Source organism: Cydia pomonella, chromosome 6, assembly GCF_033807575.1.
Source record: "Cydia pomonella isolate Wapato2018A chromosome 6, ilCydPomo1, whole genome shotgun sequence".
Classification (NCBI taxonomy): domain Eukaryota; kingdom Metazoa; phylum Arthropoda; class Insecta; order Lepidoptera; family Tortricidae; genus Cydia; species Cydia pomonella.
The window spans coordinates 23,931,160-23,947,525 of NC_084708.1; the positions used below are offsets into that span (position 1 = coordinate 23,931,160).

Here is a 16,366-nt window from a genome sequence, read left to right on the forward strand (position 1 = left end):
TTTTTTTTTTTATTATTTTAAAAGTTAGGAGCGGAAAACAGGTTTCATACAAATTTTTAAATGCTTCTAACTCTTATAATATTGAAAAAATCTAAAAAAGTCAAACGGTCGCAATGATTAAAGCACATCAAATTGTGTAAAAATATTATCTCTCTCTTCTCTTAATTTAAGAGCATGGCTCTTGTCGATGGAGTAGACGCCAGTTTTCACGATCCTCTGCCAAGTTCTTTAGGTCCCTGTAAGTAACGACATTTGCTTTTCCGTTTAGTTGCTGCGTGTAACTTGCTCGTGGTCTACCTCTTTCTCTTCTACCTTCGAAAAAATAAAATAGAAAATATTTTCAATAATGTTAAAATCAATAGAGGAAAATAGAGACTACTTTGTATGAAAAGGCGGTTTCGGGGTGGTCGTTCTCGTTCCCTTACGTCTTAAGGCTGGCCATCGTAATAGTACTGTGTCTGGCGCATCTGTACTAGAAATGTAACGAACCGGTCGGCGCTTGCGCAATGTTGACTCTCGATTATACGATGTACTTACACGTTATCTATCCGAGCCAAGACTTAGAAATGCATATGTCTTAATCTTAATTTGTATTGGATAAAGATGAAGGGGATGTAAGTGGAATGATTGAACGGTTGAATTTGTAGTGAGCCGTTAAAAATATTTTTGACTACTTCGTTGAGTCATTATCATAGCGATATCACAATATTTTTTTCATCACACTCGCTCGAAAAGATCTTATTTCTCTAATGAAAAATAAATGCGACCTGCAGAGAACATCCGGATTCCGGACAAACGAAAGCATTTTTGCCCAAGTTGAAACCGAGACCTTCGCTAACGCTCGGTCAACTAACTGTGCACCGACATTGCCGGGTCAATGCGTGAAAGTACCTCTATAAATAAACGTCATATTTTCGAAACAATAATATAAATACTCATTATTGCACACCTTACGGGTGTATTTTAATTTTAAATATAGGATATGAATTCTATCTGGATTAAGTGACGTTTTTGGTTAAAGAAATGTCACTTTTGATACTGACAGATCCGATCCATATCTAATCCACATCATTCATATCCTACACGGGGAGAAAAATTTAGTAGAAACAAGTAAAAAATATCAATCATCCTCCTAAGACCCTGAGTACAAATTTTTGTTCATATTCCAAAATCTATTTTGAACTTTTATTATGTAACTAAGGGTTCCAAATTCAAAAAACAAATTATTGGTTCTGGGTCTTAGGAGGTTAGTAAAATTTTTGTGAAATAATAACACAGTACCTGGGCGACCGAGCGTTGCTCGGTTATAATAACTATTTATTGTAATATGGTGGTGATAATCTTAACTACATTTTTTTACTAAATTAAACTTGTCTAAAACAATAAAAATTATAAAATTATATATAAACTTGAACATATAAAAAAAAAACAAAAGTTAGTCACCGGGCGAGATTCGAGCCCGTAACACTCGTTTAGCAGTCCGCGTCTTTACCCGCTGGACCAGACGGACAGTGGCCGGCGACACGAAATTAGCGACCATATTCTGCGTCGTAAGAAAAACGCATGAAAACTCGAAAACACGCGTTTTCCCAAACATAAGACTAATCTAGATCGATTGTATACCCCCAAAAACCCTCATATACCAAATTTCAGCGAAATCGTTAGAGCCTTTCCGAGATCACGTTTCAAGGTATCAATTGCTCGTTTAAAGGTATAAGATATACACTTACATAGTTTATGCTTCATAATCGCCAGCGTCTCATTCATACGCATTTTATCTTAATGTGCTGTTATCGCCGCGCCGCGATTGTGACAGAAGTCAAATATTTACATTATTTATGACCCGCACAATCTGTGTCAATAAGGCGCTATGTCGCTAATGTACGGTTACGTCTGAAAATATTGATACGAAAAAAGTGCCAAAAATATGTATACACGACTTTATTGCCCATATATTAAGGTAGTATATACATATTTTGGCACATTTTTCGTATCGATATTTTTAGACGTGACTGGCTACTTTTTATTTTACGCTGCGCTCAATATAAACACCGCTGTGGATGGGTGGACTCTCCTGCTTGCGCTTGCGGTGCTGAAACCCAGACTATCCAGCACATAATTGTAGACTGCCCCATATTGCGCTATACTGCCGGTCCTCCAGAAGACCTGATCTCCCTGTGCGACGAAGCCGTCAAATGGCTGACTGGTCTTTGTGTTGACATTTAAAAATTTTTGGTTATTATATGCTTCTGTATTATGTTGTGCCATACGATTAAATAAATTTTACGCTGATATATTGGCCAATTGTGTATTGGTTTTAATTGGTACCCAATGTTTTTCGGCTGTATTTTATATGATTAGGGGGGAAAGGCGCAGACGCAGACGAATCGTCTGATAGAGTCAGACCAAGATAAGTTGGCAGCAATTCTGACAACCCAGACAGTGAAGTGCTATTTTAAACGTCAAACTTTTATAAAATTATGACGTTTACATATATAACACTTGCACAAGCTTGGCTATCAAAATGGCTGCCAACTTATCTTGGTCTGACTTTAGTAAACGATAGGGTTGTTTCCAATTTTTTGAAACGCTAGTATTACGTTCTATATTAACTAAAAGTTGCCCTAAAATTCAACTTTTATACTAAAAACGGCTTTAAAAATGTTAATTTAACAAAATATACTTTGACAGGTGCTTTGGCGCCCAAAACGCTCTTTGGAAATTGTGTGACGTCACAGTTTACGGTTTGACACATAATTACATACACACGTAGAAGATACGAATTGTCAACTGACATTTGTCATTTGTTGTTTATCGCCTAACTGTCAACAGTGTCAATCCTAGAGTTGTGACGTCATCAGAATCTTCAATGACGTTTCGAGTTTGGTCACGTGACGTGTGCCAAAAGATATTTTAAATTCAATATTTACAAAAATATGGTCATTACAGGTCCCCTTAAAGTAGTTTAACATGGTCTTATAATCCAAAAGACTCTATTGGGATACAATTTTGCCCTAAGATTTGTAGATGGAAACAACCCTATTGCCGTCGCCATGCATGGACGCCCGCAACACTATTGCAGTGGGAATCCATAGATGTGAAAAATACTTTATAAAAAGTATTTAAATACAAAATACAAATACTTCCCTGATATGCTATTTCAAATGCAAAATACAAAATAGTTTTCAAATTTGTATTTAAAATACTAAATACAAAATAGGCATTTTCAAAATGCTTTTTTAAAATACAAATACTTTGCGATAAAAGATACTCTTAGATAGTGAATACCTAGTCTGAATTAAAAATTTAGTATTACCCGGAATTTAAAAGTTAGAAAGGCTTTCTGTATTCTTTAAAAATAGTGTGTATATCAGTCCTCTAGAGTACAAATTTTGTGTCTCCTCATATTTACCGGTTGAATGGACTTTTAAGTGATGGTTTTTAACGGTCAATTATTAAAAGCATTAATTTAGATTTGTAATGTTTTACAGCTAGTATATACCTCTCGTTGGTTGGTGAAAACGTCTCGTTTGTGTTTTACCAGGGCAGAAAAGTTTGTTTACCTCTCGTGCCTTGAAACCCTTGCAACGCTTAAGATTCAACATTTTTAATCTCTCGCTACGCTTGTGGTCATTTGCGGCGATACTAAACAGATTCACCAGTTCCATGTTAAAATAATAAATAAATATTATAGGACATTATTACACAAATTGACAAAATCCCACAGTAATAAGCTCATTAAGGCTTGTGTTGTGGGTACTAGACAATGATAAATATTTATAAATACTTAAGTACATATACATAAGGTCGATATTTAAACGATAGATACAATAACAACTTCGACAGGAAACCATAACTAAGTATGTAATAATAGTATTAAGCAAACGCGGATCGGTACGCGCGATCTTGCCAACTATTACATAAACCCTAGAGGTTTTTTAATAGTGGCTTATTGTGTTAAACCCTGTTTCAAAAAATTCATAGTGAATAAATACACACAAAAAAAAACAGAAAACACCCATGACTCAGGAATAAATATCTGTGTTCATCAAACAAATAAATGCCCTTACCAGGATTTGAACCCGGGACCATCGGCTTCATAGGCAGGGTCACTACCCACTAGGCCAGACCGGTCGCCATAAAAGAATGAGAGAGTTGCAAGGATTGTAACGTCAGAAGAGATTGTAACTCCTGCTTACTTCACCTAATAAAAAGTATTTTGTATTTTGAAAATAGAAAATAGGTCCCAAAAACTATTTGAAATAAAATACAAAATAGTTTTCTTTAAAAGGTATTTAAATACAAAATACAAAATAGGTATTTTGCATTTTGTATTTGCATTTTAAATACAAGTATTTTAAATAAGTCACATCTCTGTGGGAATCAGAATGTTTAACAGGAGATGGCGGGACAATGTTGGATGCAATCTGTAAACCAATTGGTTGTTTATATTATATTCACTTTTAAATTCTTGATAATTATTTACAACATAATATTGTACAGAAACAGTAGATTAAAATAAAGCTGACTAAAAACAAAAATGTTAATACTAGATAATTATATATGAATACAGAAATAAAATAAAAATACCCGACAAACTATTAGCCGCGTCAAAACTTAACTTTTAAGCCCCGAACTGTTCCCTACCTGGCCCAAACGTTCCAAATGTGCCGGCTGCGTTGCCACGCTGAATGGCTAAGGATATTTGTTGGACCAGATAAGATCCAGCCCGGGGGTCGCAGCCTCTGTCCCTCAACCGGCGTCCAATCTCCCTAACCAGCTTATTGGCCTCGGCGCACCATGGCCCAGCCGTTCCGACAGCGACCGGAATAAAGTCATAAACTGGTCCAAGGTTGGCGTATTTGCCGTGTTTGAACCAAGCAGCAGCCTCAGCCGCTGCACCTGCCTGTTGGTTGGTTGTTTTATATGTAGGGATTCAAACATATGTCTTTAAATATATTTTTTGCAAACAGATAGTTAAAACAATAATAATTTGCGTCAGTGTTGCCACCTGAGTTTCCAAAGCGCTGTATAAAAGCCCTAAATAAAGCTTGGAAAAGCGTTTAAGAGTATATTGACGCGTGGTATTTGGAAGACCCCCACGCCCCTCTAAACTGGTCACGTAGTATTGGTACGTTCCCTTACTTTAACATGGATGTTCACAATTGTATGCAGTGGCTGCTAAATAAATAAAATAAATAAATATTATAGGGACATTCTTACACAAATTGATTAAGTATAAGCCAAGAAGGCTTGTGTGAAATATAGGTACTGGTCTACTACTGTTTACGTTGATGTTTAGGTACCCCGCTGTATGATAATGGTAATACACAAAATGCACGAAATGCTTTTTCTAAAAAAAAAAATTGAAGACCTAATTCTCACAGATCCTGGTGTGTTTTGGTTCTTTCAACTCAGAATCACTAGCGTATTCTGTAGTAGCTAAAACAATGTCCCAAATATTTGTATGGAAATTGTAGTTTCCATTTCCAGTACGTCATGCTCATAAAAGTGAAAAACACACAAACGTGACGTAATGGAATGGACATTTTGGGACATCTTTGTTTAATGGTTTGACGGAGAATGCCCAAGTAAGTCCAGATTTGTAAGAGTTCGGTTTTTAATAAATATTATATGTAGCTTTACAACACATATGTCAAAGATGGAGATTCTGCCTCGCTGTCTGAAACTCATCTGCCCTTATTCGACATGCTAAAAGTGACGTTTCGTGTTGATTTCCATTTGATGTGGGAAATATTGTGACTTGTCGAATTGCTATCATCAACACCTGTCAGTGAACAATATCCACACTAGAGGCGGGGCGTTGTACCGGAATAGTTTTTGGAACAGGTTTTTTGTAATAGACTACTTTTAGCTTGTCGAGTATTTAAAAGTACGAACTTTGATTTCTGAAATAAAACAAATATGAAACTTTCATCACCTCGTACCTCCATTCTTACCGTTACTTTAAGCAAAACAAAATTTTGTTAACAGACGGTCGTCTGGGCGTCTGTTGTATCTAAAAATAGTGTAATAATATATAATAAAAATATGTCAATGGATTCATAGCCTTCACTCAAAACGTCATAATATTTCCGACCCCTACCGAAATAATAAGTCGATATTTGCATATATAATCCTTATTTGTAAGACGCCTAAGACCGGCAAATACGAAAACTGCCAATTGGGGGTCATACTCGTAAAAGTGGCATTTTAGACGTACTTTTGGTACGAGTAACAGTGACGTACTTTTGGTACGCAGTCCCAGCTCTAGTCAGGATTCTAGTTGTCAAATATAAGCGTGTCGAATACGTATTAGTTAACTGTCAAATGAAATTAGATCAACGGTAGACTTTTTTGTCGATGGGTATGGCTGCCATGTTTGGATTTATGACATTTGAAAGGGGATCCTAAGGCAGAGAGTAGTTTTTTCTGTACGATTTTGATTCTTCTACTCGACGCAAGATGGAGTTAGCTGCCAAATTCCGATCTTGGCGTTATAAAAATAAACCGCAAGAACCATGACATTAATAAATGTCAAAAAGAAAACTGATTTATTATAAAAATACAAATTATATATAAAGTTTGATTTTAAAACCAATGGTCGTGGGTCCTAACCCCGGCTCTTAACAATGAACATATTGTAACTTGTATGCAAAATATCATTTAACTTTTACCAATTACTTTTCGGTTAAATAAAATATCACGAGGAAGAAGTAAGCCCCAATAAGGTATATTTTCCCCTCTGGGTTAGAAGGTCAGATGGCAGTGAGACAGGGAGAGATAGTGAAGAATGCGGCATAATAATCATTAATTGTGTTGTTAGACTAGCTTTTTTTGTTAATATGAAAATTGACGCAACAGCAAGCTCAAAGCCCCTTATGAGCCAGAGCCTGTTAGGTGCAGGCTTAATTGGCTCATCCGAGGGAAGCGGAGCTTCGGCGACTAGCTGGTTGCGTCTGCTTATCAACTTCTTCCAATTCACTTTTACATCAACTCCTTATAAATTTGTAAATTAAGGTCAACTTTGTAAGAACTAATACCTGTGCCATACTATAAATTGGACGATATGCCTAATTAATTGTTATTAATGTTGAATTTTTAATGGCGTATAATATAAGACAGCGGTCGTATAATGACTGAGAAATTTGGATTTTTCTGTTTGAATAAACAGCAAACTGGAGACATTGAGATTAATTATAAACTTATTATTTTAGGTGTTATCAAGAAAAAAGGTCTTAACAGATTTATTAATAGGCATTGGCAGAAAAACAGGCGTCCGACTTTTATCATGTAGCTATATCTATATGACCTCTGCCGCCGACTTTTTCACCCGTTGGCGCCTGTGCCCAAATCCTTCTAAGACCGAAGTTTGCTGTTTCCACCTGTCCAATAAGCTGGCACATAAGACTGCCTTACAACATAACTATTCCCCAAAGTATCTCGGTGTTACACTGGACAGAAGCCTGACATACCGATTGCACATAGAGAAGCTAAAAAGTAAAATAAGGACCAGGATATTTTAATTACGATACATAAATAACTACTAAAACATGTTTTCTGCAAGAAATTAGTTATATTATTATATTATAAAATATTTATTATCCATCTGTGATGTTTATTTCTTGTGAATATATCGAAGTTTCGCTGTGTAGCACTTATCGATATATAATATGATCAAAATCGACCCGTCCACATCCCTAAAAATCCACACATACACATTTTTACGCACATATACAAAGCAGTATAACCACCAAAATGGCTACGGCTTGAGTATTCAAATTTGTATTGAGAAAAGGCAACTATATCCTGTCTTTATTTGCCTCTCTATCGCTCGAATATGCAATACGCATGCACTCTTCGTCAAAATCGGTTTCAAACTTTTTCGACTGAGTACGCGCAATAAACGCCTAGTAGTAGTATTTAAATGTTTACCGTATTCATTTAAAGCATCGTAGGACAATGCCGCTATGTAAACTGTAAGGTGGGTCTTAAATTAGTGTGAGTTATTTTGGCACCGGACTCAACCTTCACGTTACAATATTTAAAGTATTGCGCTGTCATAGTAACGAAAATGATAAACACGTCAATCGGAGTAAACAAGTAACTAAATGATGCAAACAAGAAAATATTGCAAAATAGGTACATATATATGTACCGATAATTATTTTGTGTTAAAAATATGAGGCAAATTATACTGCCCGATTATACGGACTACATATTAAAAACGATTATCTTGGAAACAGTCAATAGGTGAACAAAGTTATAGTAAAATTGGTGCATAATTTCAGGGCTTGCCTGGCCCACGCATGATGTACCTACCTACCACGACCACGGCCGTCTCCTATTACTATTTTTTTCTAATTCCCTAACTAGAGAACAATATTTCATGTTCATAGTCTAGAATTTAAAACCTTAGCTACATATTTGTGGCGCTTGGGGTTGAAGTTGAAACCCTGGGGTCCTAGCGTGGGTCTATGAGGAAATGTCAAAACGCCTTTTAAAGGTTTCTGGTGACCAGAGGCCTGGCCTATATTTCAATCGGCGGATCAGCATTGTTATCCAGAGGGGCAGCAGCCTTCTGGACACATCACCGACCGACCAGAATTTATTTATAAGTTTTTATCTTAAGTGTTTTTATGATATTTTATATATAAACTTACAGATGTCGAACCACCAGCAAAGTTTTTGAAGAGGTGTACCTAGTTCCTGGTACCAACTGGAAACTGAAACTAATAATCTACACTCAAGAAAATGAAATATAGTCACAGAAAACTTTAATGTTTTATTTTATTAAAGAAAAACGTTAGAAAAATGTGTAAACAGAAATATATATTTTTTAATTCGTAGTTGAATAACATAATATGTATTTAATCTCCTGTACATAGGAATCGTCTTTTTGTAGGTTTATATAAACAATAAGTACTTAGGTCGATTTAGGCATCAACTCATCACACCAAAATTTTGTTCTAACCGGTCACACCGCCAAAAGCAGTATTATTTGTTTCAACCCGTCATAAGTAGATTTAGTTCTATTAGGACACATCGTAATTTTGTAGCTATTGGTCAAACTGCAAATCTGTTCCTATTCGTCATCCCGTCAAACTGTTCTAACTAGTCACAAGGAGGATACCTAAACAAATTTCACTACCCGCCAAACGTGTAATATAGACCATACAGTAACTTAATGGTGATGGCGACTGTACAATGGGGTTGCGTATACATACAAAGAGCATTCAAATAGTTGGTGATAGACCAAGTGACCGAGTTACTAACAGTTATATTATATCTTTTTTATAAGTAATGTAATAGCGTAATTTTTTGAAAAATAATAAAGGATTCATGAACCATCTCGTAATTTTTAAAAAACGGACTTTAAATCATATGCCTGAAAGATGTGTTAAGGTATACTTACAACTTGGATCGTGAACGTGGTTTAGAAGCAACTGGGTGCGGAGTAAATTGCTTGAATTTTTTTAGAATTTTGAGCGTTTCTAGGAGAATATGTGGAGCGAGCATTATTCGACGTGTAGGTGTGGGTTCAACAAAAAGATCGCATGTCAATAGTGCTTTATTGTCGTTAAAATTCAATTAATAATCGCCTTTATCGACCATCAACCGTGTGGTCACTTTTTAATTGATTGACATTGTCAGGTATAGTTTCACTACTCGCCGCCGCATTATTCATAGCGCATTACTTATCCTATCGGATACAAGATGTCGCTGATTCTTGTAAAGTTATGTTTAAAAAAAAAAGACGCCTTACTCTATGCCATATATTGTATGAAAGGAAGGGTATTCCCTGTCGTACGTCAAAAAATCCAAGATGGTGCCCAAGCCCATGGACAAAAAATTCTAGCAATAAAATCAACACTTGTCAAAATTTGACATTAGCAATCCACAGTCAGGTGACAATCAAATCAAACCGATCCACTTCGAGTTCAGAGCCATTACAAACTGTATAGTAGTAATGAACAAAGTTGATTTTAGTTTGATTATTTTTTCTATGAATGAGTTTTGATTGTTCCAAATGATAATATCCACAGTTGATAGAATCAACACTTGATACAATCAACATGCGATAGAATCAAGTGTTGATTTGATGTGGACGCGAAATTTGACAGTTGTGCATGTCGAATAAGGCCCCAGCTCTGTCTCTATAAAAATGAGTCTGTGGAACATACTTTTGAATGCGAATTGTCTCTACAATTATTTTGAAAACTATTAGAGTTTGGTTTTGTTTGGGTTGGTTGAAAGATAAGTATGTAGGTACATTTGAGTAGTTGTTCAAGGTAAAGCACAAATTCGATATAAAAGGGAGCAGTAATTTGCCCAACAAGTATTTTTCCCGCGTTGGTGTAGTGAAAAATTCTTTTCACCACACCAACTGGTAAAGGCCCTCTTGATTGTTCAAAAACTAATGAGAAAGTTGCGTTTTATCCACATGTGGGGCAAAGTAATCAAATGCAAATTTTGAGTCGTTTCCTTGTGTTAGCACGTGGAATTGACTTTTAAATGATGATTTTGGATGATAAATATTTAATTACGTTCATTTGGATTTGATTTGGTTTTTTTTTTTTTTGGCATTTCATAGTTATTATTTTCCTCGCGTTGGTGTGGTGAAACAGATTGTGTTTCACTCGGAGGCAAAGTTTGTTCAACCCTCTCGCTTTGAAACCCTCGCAACGGTCAAGATTCCAAAATTGAACCACGAGCGTAGCGAGTGGTTCGAGAAGTGGAATCTTGACTTCGATTGCTCGGGTATCAATATTAGCACGAGCGGTTAAACAACAACTTCCCCCTTGTAAAACAAATTACTATTATTGCACCAATAATAATACATGTTACATGTAATACTACAAAGAAATATAAATCATCATTGGTTTGTTTCCAAATCAATAATGAAACATCTAATACAGATTTGCAGCAGTTTACAAAGTAAGTAGAAACTGGCTAATAATACATTTATGCTGGCGTCAAAGGAGCAAAGTACCTACTCGTAACGTTTTATCATATGTGATGGACAGATTCTTGTTTTACTAGGTACACGAAGAAGCTAATGATAAGAGCTATTTAGAGATTTTTATGATCTTTGAAACATGTTGTTGATATTATAATAAAATGATTGGCGTAACTTTATGCTCAAAGTAGGGTTCCGTAGTTACTCTTCCGTCACAATAAACTAAACTGGAGCTTAAAGTATGGTAGATTGTTAACCAAGGGATGAACTGTGGATGTACGTCTTTTTACTATGAAGGGGAAACTTTATGCGATAACTCAAAAACAGGTTAACTGATCATATCCGCTATAGTTTTCATTTAATGTCTTTCTTAAGCTCTACTTCCAAGATTTTTTTTCATTATTTTGGACCTATGGTTCAAAAGTTAGAGGGGGGGGGGGGACACATGTTTTTTTCTTTCGGAGCAATTATCTCCGAATATATTCACTTAATCAAGAAATGTTTGTTGAAGACCCTTATTAGTTTTGAAAGACCTTTCCAACGATATCACACACTGTAGGGTTGAAGCAAAAAAAATTCACCCCCACTTTCCGTGTAGGGTAGGTAACCTAAAAAAAAAAAAATTAGATTTTATTGTACGACTTTGTCGGCTTTATTGATTTTGCCATGCCAAATTTCAGCTTTCTAGCACTAACGACCACGGAGCAAAGCCTCGGACAGACAGACAGACAGACGGACGGACATGGCGAAACTATAAGGGTTCCTAGTTGACTACGGAACCCTAAAAAATAGGTACCTTGGCCTAAATATTACTTTATAACGCCTAATAAATATGAGTACAAATTTTGTTTCGAGAGACAAACTAGTACTTATTTACAGGTCTCCTTTACCTCATAACAAAATTATATTTTATTATTGAAAAATAAAAAATAAAAACTACATTAAAATATACCTTAAACAAAACTACATAAAGCTAAAAAGGAAAAAGATTAAAAGCTAAAACTACAACTAAAGTTATCAATAAAAAATTGGCTCCAGCTCGGTACCTTGTGGCAAGGTGCCTAGTAGGCTGGCGGCATTGCAAACTAGTTAATAAAGGATAACATTTTATTACTGTTTTTATTCATACAGAATAATTATAATGTTTTACAGTACATATGGGGCTACTTTATAGCACTAGTGCGAAAATTACGTTACTGTGTCGAACATTTAAAGGGCAAAATGTACTGTAAAACGTTGTACGATACATGTGCGAATAGGTAATTCGCAACTCGTGTCGATTTAAAACACTCCCTCGAATTTCCTATTTTTCGCACTTGTATCGTAATGTACTATTTTATAATAGTCTACTCGTATCATCGCTGCAGCGAAGTTTTCACGATAACCATACTATTTATGCCGCTATTTAAAAAAATGCCGGAAGAGCATTGGTTAGTGGTAAACAACAAGAAACTCTTGGTGTCTAAATATTCCTTTTAAAGAAATAGGTATTAAGTAATGGTACACGCAGTGGTAATAATAACAGAGTGACCTACAGTAAATTAATTGAATTAAGGAAAACAAAAGAATTTTATTTAATGTTATGTATTATATTATAAGTTAATAAATTTAAAGTAAATAAATTCAAGGTAAAGTAATTTTGAAAAAAGTGTAATATTTCTCATAAGTTACGTGAAATATTTGCGTTAGCAATTTATTACAATTTGAAAAGGGACTAGTTTTTAGGCATTAAAAAAGTATTTTAACCCACCTACCTACTTATAGTGTAGTGCATGATAAAGTAAACATCATACTTGGTATTCGTCCTTTTTTGGATCAAATAATTACATTCCAGCTGCTAAAATATCTTTAAACTCTGTGACCACCAAAGACGTCAACTGACACGCGTGGCTACATCCCAATATCAACCTTCGTCCATTGAGAGAAGGTTCACGATGACGCGGCGTACACTATAGGGTTCAAAGGGTGAAACATTTCTTAAGGGAAACTAATCCAAAATTCAACCCACTGATATATTCTATTATATTAATTCAATACGACCTGTCAACCATACTATTCTCACGTCTCTAGTTCTCTACCTCTTTCCTCAAACAAAACAAATATCATCTCAAGCCATGCGCGCGCGCTTCGCCAAATCGCCATTCCGCGCCCGTCTGTCAGCGCGCACGCGCGTCTCCGCGATGTCAGTGTGATCTGTGCTGTGTTTGTGTTTTTTTAAATATTCATGTTACCAGCCATGTATACCCAAGAAGTTTTAAGCAAGAAAGAGTCGGACATGTCGAAAAATTTAGTGACGGGTGAAATAGAATACCGGCCGAAGAAGAAGCAAGGATGCATGATAGCTTTGGTGGTGGCTGTGGGTGCGCTTGCGCTGTCTCTTGCTGTTTTGACGGTGGTGAGGGAGATGCAGATATCGAGACTGAGGAGTGAGGTCGATCAGCTGACTGTCAACATGATAGCTGTGACGGCGAACATCAAAAGTCTTAATCAGAAGGCGAACAGAGATTTGAATGATTTTAAGACGCTGGATGATGATACGGTAAGTTTGATTTTGTTAAATTAAAACAAATACATAATAATAATAATTAGGTACCTGAGTTATTCTACTTACTAGTACTTGAAATTTTCGTCCAAAAATCTGTTAATTAAGAAAAAGCGGTTTTGCCGAACACCAACACAGGAAAAATTTTGCTTACCCTAAACACCTGTATAATTTATGAAAAAAAAAAAACTTTTTACTGCAGGTTTTTTGTCCTCAGAACTAACTATTTGACTTTCATATTTGTAAGACATGTATTTTTTTAATTGTATATCAATATAAAGCACATTTTAGTGCCGCTTATATATTTTTTTATAAGTAACAAAGTTGTCATTATAAGTAAAAGGGCAGACGGTAACATAGTCGTATGTTTGCATACTCCAGGCTATAAATTGTATAAAAAAAGTCAAGGGTCAAATATTAAGGCCCATTCTGTGCTTATCATGTTTTAGTAGCTAGAGTAAGTTAAAACGCATTAGGAATATTTAAATTTTAAGATTCTTTGTAGTCGCAACCTGCACTATAAAGTAGAATGACCCATCTACAGAAATTTAAGACGAATTAATCATAAATATAAATAAGGTCTTATTTGTTCCTGTATTTCTGATAGTTCAGGATCCCAGTAAGATCTACCTACGATATTTCTAACGTTATAGTGACATTGGTTGCCAGAATCGAGCTGCTTCTGTCATGCAATTATATGACATGTAACCGATATCTAAATGAGAACTTATCTAAACCAGAACATATCGTTATCCTAGCTCATTCTTCGATTCAGGCTGAATGTATAAAATAAAATACCTAATGTAATAAGTAATAGAGAAACTTATTACATTAGGTATTTTATTTATTATAGCCTGTATTAATAGTCGTTCCTATGACCTTTGGCCTTAATGGCATTATTATGTATATATCTAATCTGTACCCGTGTCCACTGTTTACAAATGCAGTTTGTATAATGCAAATAATAATTGTTATGACTATGAAACTACGTCTACATTGACATGTGGTTTACGCATGTTTTTAAGTAGTCGCAAAATGATTAATTATTTCCCTCCAATGCATCCCTATAATACGGAATATCCAGTATGTATCTGTACCCCTAGTGTAAATTTATTCGAAAGCTTGACTTGACGTTCGCATTTGCGTTAAGTCTCATTTTGTAAGGGATTTAGAAACAGCGCGCCAAGCGGGACGTTTTCGAAACTCAAAATCCCATAAAAAATGAGACTTAACGCAAACGCGTACGTCACGTTTCGCTGTCGAATAAATTTACACTAGGGGCTCTGAACGTAAAGCAATCACTCCAACCCGTAAACGTTTAGGTCATACTGCGCAACTTATACTATGGACCCAACCCCGAAATCGCGAGAAAAAATTGACTCTCCCAAGGCAATTTCAATATCAGACCAGCAAAATAAATGAAACACCCAAATTTTTTTTCGCGAATTCAGGGATGGTCCCATAGTAAAAGTGGCTCAGTAGGTATAACCTTAACAAAGTAATTGCTTTACGTTCAAAATTGCTTACCATCAAGCATTATTTTATTCTATAAGATGACTGATACAATAGTACATTTCGATGCTGTGCGGCGGAATGACATTTCCGCACGTGTATCGAACGACGTTCTTTAATACAGTTGCGAAAAAATAAGAAAAACAACAAGTACTTTTTTATGCATAGAACATAACACAGAAACAATTGTAAATATAAAATATTATACTATTATTAAGTATCGTTATTTACGATTATTTGTGTATCGTATATTTAAATTGTATGAAAACAATATCGAATGTTGCCTTCTTAAAACAGTTAAAACATTCTTCAGTAAGAAAAAACGCCTCTGCTTTGACAGGCGTCTCGGCAGCTATTCCGTTCCATTCAGATAACTTTAAAGAACGGTTTTCAATATTCAATATTAAAAAATAAACCTGTTACAATGATGAAGAGTTAAGTAATAAAATATGAAATATGCTTATATTTATTATTTTTACATTAACAGTAGGTTTTTATGTTGATTACAACTTTTAAAGCAAACTAACATTAACACTCATCAATAAGTAGTCATGAATTGGCACAAGTGGAAAAGTAAAAAGCACTAGTTCGCGAAATCCAACTTTCCGCACGCTAAACAGCTACGTAAAGTAGCACTTTTTGAGCAACTGCATAAAAAAATATATTAATGACGACGTACGCGGGTATAATTATATCCCTTTTACTGACCCATCAGTTGTCGAGAACGTTCTCCCTTTTGTATGGGAAATGTTCACGCTCGAGAATATTTCCCATAGTAAATTGAGAACGTTCTCGAGAAACGCACGACTACCGGATCTTTTCTACTTAAAAATATATGTATATTCCAAATAAAACTTATGCTAATAATAATCCCGTTGGTGTATTCCCATCTGTGCCTGCCCCACGTGACCACCGCCATACAAGAGGCAGGCACAGATGGGCATGATTTGTATGTAGCGCCTATTCCCATCTGTCCCGTGCAAAAATATGGGTGTACACATCTTACTCAAAAATGTCCCATAGCATCTTAATCCAGTGTAATAAGAGCGTAGTACCATATTTATGAGACGATTCTTTCGATATATATTTTTGCACTTGACTGTACTTATGTATTTTAATACCTTATAGAACAGAACTACAAAACACAAAGCTACGTATGTTCTTGAAATATCTTGAGTAAATTATAAAGTCCCGTTTGGCGCCCACACGACAGTAAAATATACGAAATTAGGAGCTGTTTACAAACACCAAGTTTGCAAGCTGCCAAATACTCGGAGGCCAAAGATTACATGAAAATACCGGACGGATATACGTCAATAGGTACTCTCAAACTTATTTGTACTTTAATCTGT

General features: G+C 35.5%; 2 protein-coding genes and 1 long non-coding RNA gene across 5 annotated transcripts in view; 2 read left to right on the top strand and 1 right to left on the bottom strand.

Annotated features, from left to right (window-relative positions):
* The window catches only part of LOC133519349 (proteasome inhibitor PI31 subunit), a 495,710-nt gene that overhangs the window by 176,249 nt on the left and 303,095 nt on the right, over window positions 1-16,366 (bottom strand). The gene's annotated exons all lie outside the window — the stretch shown is intronic.
* On the top strand, window positions 7,649-8,829 carry LOC133519330 (uncharacterized). Its single transcript, XR_009799617.1, has 2 exons — window positions 7,649-8,253; window positions 8,666-8,829. It is a non-coding gene; the product is annotated as an uncharacterized LOC133519330 (long non-coding RNA).
* LOC133519337 (protein eiger-like) overlaps window positions 13,082-16,366 on the top strand; it is a 142,412-nt gene continuing 139,127 nt past the window's right edge. The window contains exon 1 of the mRNA XM_061853373.1: window positions 13,082-13,499. Coding sequence (XP_061709357.1) covers window positions 13,185-13,499 — 315 coding nt within the window. The 5' untranslated portion in view covers window positions 13,082-13,184. The remainder of the gene's footprint in view (window positions 13,500-16,366) is intronic.